The sequence below is a fragment of the Bidens hawaiensis genome, unplaced genomic scaffold, assembly GCF_021521415.1.
Source record: "Bidens hawaiensis isolate Kalapana, Puna unplaced genomic scaffold, B.hawaiensis_p1.1 tig00008819_1, whole genome shotgun sequence".
NCBI lineage: Eukaryota > Viridiplantae > Streptophyta > Magnoliopsida > Asterales > Asteraceae > Bidens > Bidens hawaiensis.
Genome location: NW_027491636.1, coordinates 691 through 5,620, shown reverse-complemented (window position 1 = coordinate 5,620; position 4,930 = coordinate 691). Strand labels below are relative to the sequence as shown.

The 4,930-nt window shown below is 34.0% G+C and overlaps 1 protein-coding gene across 1 annotated transcript; it reads left to right on the top strand.

Moving 5' to 3' along the window:
* Positions 1-700: 700 nt before the first annotated feature.
* Positions 701-2,301, top strand: LOC143530048 (dof zinc finger protein DOF3.6-like). Its single transcript, XM_077025683.1, has 2 exons — positions 701-1,150; positions 1,349-2,301. The coding sequence occupies exons 1-2, from the start codon at positions 1,097-1,099 to the stop codon at positions 2,297-2,299; spliced, it is 1,005 nt and encodes a 334-aa protein (XP_076881798.1). The 5' UTR covers positions 701-1,096; the 3' UTR covers positions 2,300-2,301.
* Positions 2,302-4,930: the final 2,629 nt, after the last annotated feature.

The window sequence follows — 4,930 nt, the reverse complement described above, 5'->3', positions numbered from 1 at the left end:
GATTACAGAGTCGTTCACTACACTTATTATCTTTATATTTTTGTTCGATCGTTTGATTTACCGCACCCGTTTCGAAATGTTTATCAAGTGCAAAATCCGTTCGGATGGTCGTTTTGGGACCTACACACTTCCAACATAGCTAAAGTAATCTAGTTGTTTCATGTGATGTGATTAAATATGAGAAGACGTGTTTTGACAATCAACGTGTGTTTGTACCTATTGCATTTGACATACTTAGTTTTCTCACGTCTGAAGTAAAGTCTAACATGTCATGGATAATAATATTATGACTTTAAGATCTATCAATATAGTTATTAATTAAAGACTTGATTTTACAATTTAAAAAAACTGGTGATGCAGCTTGTGTCCATTTATGTTGTTGGAATAATCTATGATCGAATCTACCTTGTTGGAATATTAATTGCAACATATACACGATAGCTTATTTTGTAACTTTAAGAAATAGTTTTAATATTAACAAATTTTATTTTAGGAATGATTCGTACTGATAATTACTAGGCATTAATGAAAATCTGAAGTGGCATTCACCAGGTTTTGCAGTTTATGAATAGAGATTTGATCCCACCACCATCATCACTCCTTATATTGCATAGAAGATAGTGATATTTCACACACACTCACACACTTTTACATGCATTATAACATATATTTCTCTCTCTCTCTCTCTCTCTCTCTCTCTCACACACTTTTACATATATATATAAATACACACACATATAATTAATTTAATCTTTTTCATGCATGCACATATAGATACATATAATGTATACATGCATGGAGGGGTCAAAGAGAGAGAGAGAGAGTTCACCTTTTTACCGAAGCACTAAGGTGGAGTGTGTCACAGAGTGTGACTCTGAGAAAGCTTAAAGGCTAAGAAACTTCTCCACTTACTCTTGAAAACCCTAATTATAATAATAAATACAAAAAGAAATAAGCAAAACAAAAGCAGCTTCACCTTAATCTATTCTTCTCCGTGTTTTATTCTCTTGTATTTGATTCCCCACTCCCATATATTTCCAAAAAAACCCTTGAAGCCTTTTTAAAAGAGAAAAAGAAAGCTCAAATTTTATAAATCATGGTTTTCTCATCTGTTCCACCCTATCTTGATCACCACAATTGGCATCATCAGGTATGTTTTCACTTGATTTCCTCATCCAATCAAACTAAAAGGATCAAGCTAGCTTTATGTCAAAAGATGATATATATTATTCCACTAGCTTCTTGAATATACCACACATATATGATCTTTAGTTTTATCTTCATCTAATCATCAATCTTTGCGTGTTTAATTTCTTTGTATTTTGTGTTAATTGTTGTTTTCTTTCAGCTTCATCAATCAAATCATCAAGGAACTGGCGGAGTTGGAGGTGGCGGCGGTGGAGTTGGTGAAAACCCTAATCTTCCACCAGCTCCTCCGCCGCCTCCACAGGCTGGAGGCGGCGGAGAAGCAACTATCAGACCGGGATCTATGGTGGATCGGGCTAGGTTAGCCAAGATAACTTTACCAGAGCCCGGTCTGAATTGTCCAAGATGTGATTCAACCAACACCAAATTTTGCTACTTCAACAACTACAACCTCACTCAGCCGCGACACTTTTGCAAGACGTGCAGGCGTTATTGGACTAGAGGCGGAGCTTTGAGAAATGTTCCGGTTGGGGCTGGTTGTAGGCGAAACAAACGAAATAGTAAAGCTAGAAGCTCCAAATCTCCAAGACACCCTGGACCTAAATCGGTTAGTGTAAGCCCTCCAAGAAGTAATAACTCGGAGAATAATATGATTACAAGCACTCAACTTTCACGTCCACCTTCACTTCAATTACCATTTATGAGCTCTCTTACTCAATTTGGAGGTGTTGGTAGCAATCTTAGCTCAAGTATTGCTGGATTTCAGCCTCAAAATGATCAATTGGGAAACTTTCAAATAGGAAATGGTAGCAACATTTTGTCAATTGGAGGTGGAGACAATAATTGGAGACTCCCTTTCTTGCCTGGATTTGAAGTACCAAACAACAACACTAATCTATTTAACTATCAAATCGACGGTGGTGGCGCACAATTGTCTTCGATGGTGGCAGGAGACACAAGATTAAAAGAAACTTCAGGAATCGATAACCCGAGTGATGGATCGGTGAAGGTGGAAGACACCCGAGGGTTAAACTTATCAAAGCAGTTTTTGGGTATGTTGGGAAATAATAATCAACAACCATGGAATGGAAACTCTTGGCCGGCTGAATTTCCTGGTGTCAACATTTCACCTTCAACTACACATTTCCTATAATTTATGCCAGATAGCCGCGAATACTCGAATGTGGCATGTTGTCAAGGTGATTTAACTTGTGATTTTCAATCCCTAGATTGAGTGTAATTTGGTCGGTTTATTAAAGATTCCCTGATCAACTTCTGATGGCTGAAGAACTGCTGGAGAACCACTGGTAGGTATACATTATGTTAAGTTTCATGTGTTAGTATTAATTATGGTGTCGGTTTATTCTATTAATGTGTATGAGAGTTTAATTTCCTTGTATTTGGAAGTGTTTCACCAACGTGTGTGTGTGTAAGTGTGTGCTACTCTATTTGTTAATTATGCATGCTCCTTTGTCTTGTTCAGATTTAAACATTTCCTACTCTATATTTGGTTCACAATTTGTGCACATTTAACCTAGTTTGCTTAATTAACATTACTGAACTGATTTTGATTATATTGTGTTTATGGAAGATTCTTTAAGAAATCCTATAATTCACTATTTTTTTGGCTGAGGTAGTCTTCTTCTTATATCACTAAGAAAGAGTACTTAAGTTGATATTTAACCAGGTCACTTAGAATTTCAGCCAATTATTTTGCTTATTATTAGGGTTTTCTTTTACAAGTTCTTCCACTCTTATATTATAGAACAATTTTGCAAAACTAATTGTGGTTTGATCATCGAAGCGAACTCTTTGTGAGTATGCAATTTAAAAACTACATGTATAGAGAAGGCTTTCTCTTGAAACTCTTAAAAACCTTCAAAATTGGTAGTGATTTGATCCGGTTATATAATATTGCTTCATTGGTTTGTGCATAAGTCTTAAAAGCAACGATTCCAGCAAAAAGTGATTTACCTGATCTCGTTGATTACAAGGTTACTAGTCTGGATGAGTAGCTGGTTATTGATGGATCTTGTTAGTTGAATTCGCATAAATATTGGTCATTATCAAGAAATATGTAGCATGGCAATGATTTTGCAATAAAAGATACATAAATACTAGGCTTATTCTTGTACTTGAAATTCATTTAAAATATTTCAACCTCAATGAACTTCTTTTAATGTTCACAAGAGATAAAAGAGGTTAATGATGAGATAAAAACAAGACATATGATGTTCATTTCTTTCTCATCCCATAATTACCAAAGTTATTAAAGTGAAGGGTATTATATCTTTCACAATATATGGGGATAAAGGAAAGAGTGATTTTTGCAGTCTAAAAAGAAAGGAATCTGACAAACTTAGATTTTTGCTTTATAGAAAGGACCAACAACACACCCCTCCCCCAATAAAGCGTTAAAGAAAACCAGTAGAGAGAGAAAACAACACATAAATCATGAGTTGGCCACTTCATACATGTTATATAGTTTTATCGAAAACCCTAAAAATAACCTCAAAGTAAAAGAAATAGAAGGTGGCATGCAGCTGAATGGCATGCAACTAGTTGATTGGGTGTGGCTCGGAAAACCATGGAGTGGTTTGGTTTGGTTTATATGATCAAACTGTTTATGGTTTAACATGTTTTTAACTAGATTTAGATCTTGTAAGAATTCCTCGACTCACGTGAAAGTAATTTCATCCTTTGGGTTCTATATATATCAGGCTCTTGCTTTTGTTTATTAGTGACACTTATAATTAAACATTAAAAATTAAACACATAATTAATTAGCCTTAATTGTTTATGTGGTCTTGCAGGCTTTTTTGGCATCACTAAACCTAAAAGACTTAAAGCAATCAATCTTGATGTAATTAACCGATCTTAGATGTAGGCGTAGCTAACTGACTAAGCAATATATAACACTTTTTAACAATTCAAAGCTAATCAATGGTAAACTTATAAACATAACTAATTAATTAACTAACATTTGATATATTCCCAATTAGATTGTTTTTCAAATTTGTCTGCTAACTTGAGGGCAAAGATCATTGCTAGCGGTTTTTTACCACCACCTTTATCAATATTTTGCAAAAGATGTAACTAATTAAACGTCTAAATTTAACTTGAATGTTTAGATTGGTTAACTATTTGATAATTTTTTTGAACGACGAGTTTCTTTTAGTTATTGTCGTCTGTAGGACTTAAACTCAAGACCTCCTAAACCCTTTCAATCCAAAATGTTTAAAGGTTTTGCCGATTGTAAAATTGATTGCTTTACTTGATTAAATATTTAAGTGTATAGTTGATAGTTTAAGTTGATTATCTGAAACCTAGTTACTCATTTAGTATTACTTCTTGCTTGATGGGAGTTTAATTTTTCAAATTTTAAACAATTTGAAATGATATTACAAAAGAAAATAATAAAATTTTGAATCTTCTTTTTTCACACAATGAATAGATTGATTTGGATGTGACCCATCTATAATTGAGTGCTAGTTATCCAAACGCCGTAAATTAGTGATACCGATACATGTTGGTTGACGAACGTATTTAATGAGACATACGCCCAATAAAACTTATAAGACAATTAAATGCCACAATGGTGACAGGTAATTTAGTTAGTTATTCAACTGCCGCCTTGTTAAAGTGGTGCGATGGTTCAAGCTACCGATTCATTAGGTATGTAATGTATATGTATGCAATCTGAATACAAAGTGCAGGGTATTTGTATATTCAACAAGAAACATAAACTTCTATTTGTCAATAATGTTTTATATCTATTCCTCTA

Coding starts and splice junctions, on each gene's coding strand:
- LOC143530048 (XM_077025683.1), top strand. CDS start 1,097: ATGGTTTTCTCATCTGTTCCACCCTATCTTGATCACCACAATTGGCAT. Junction 1,151..1,348: donor ACCACAATTGGCATCATCAG/GTATGTTTTCAC, acceptor GTTTTCTTTCAG/CTTCATCAATCAAATCATCA.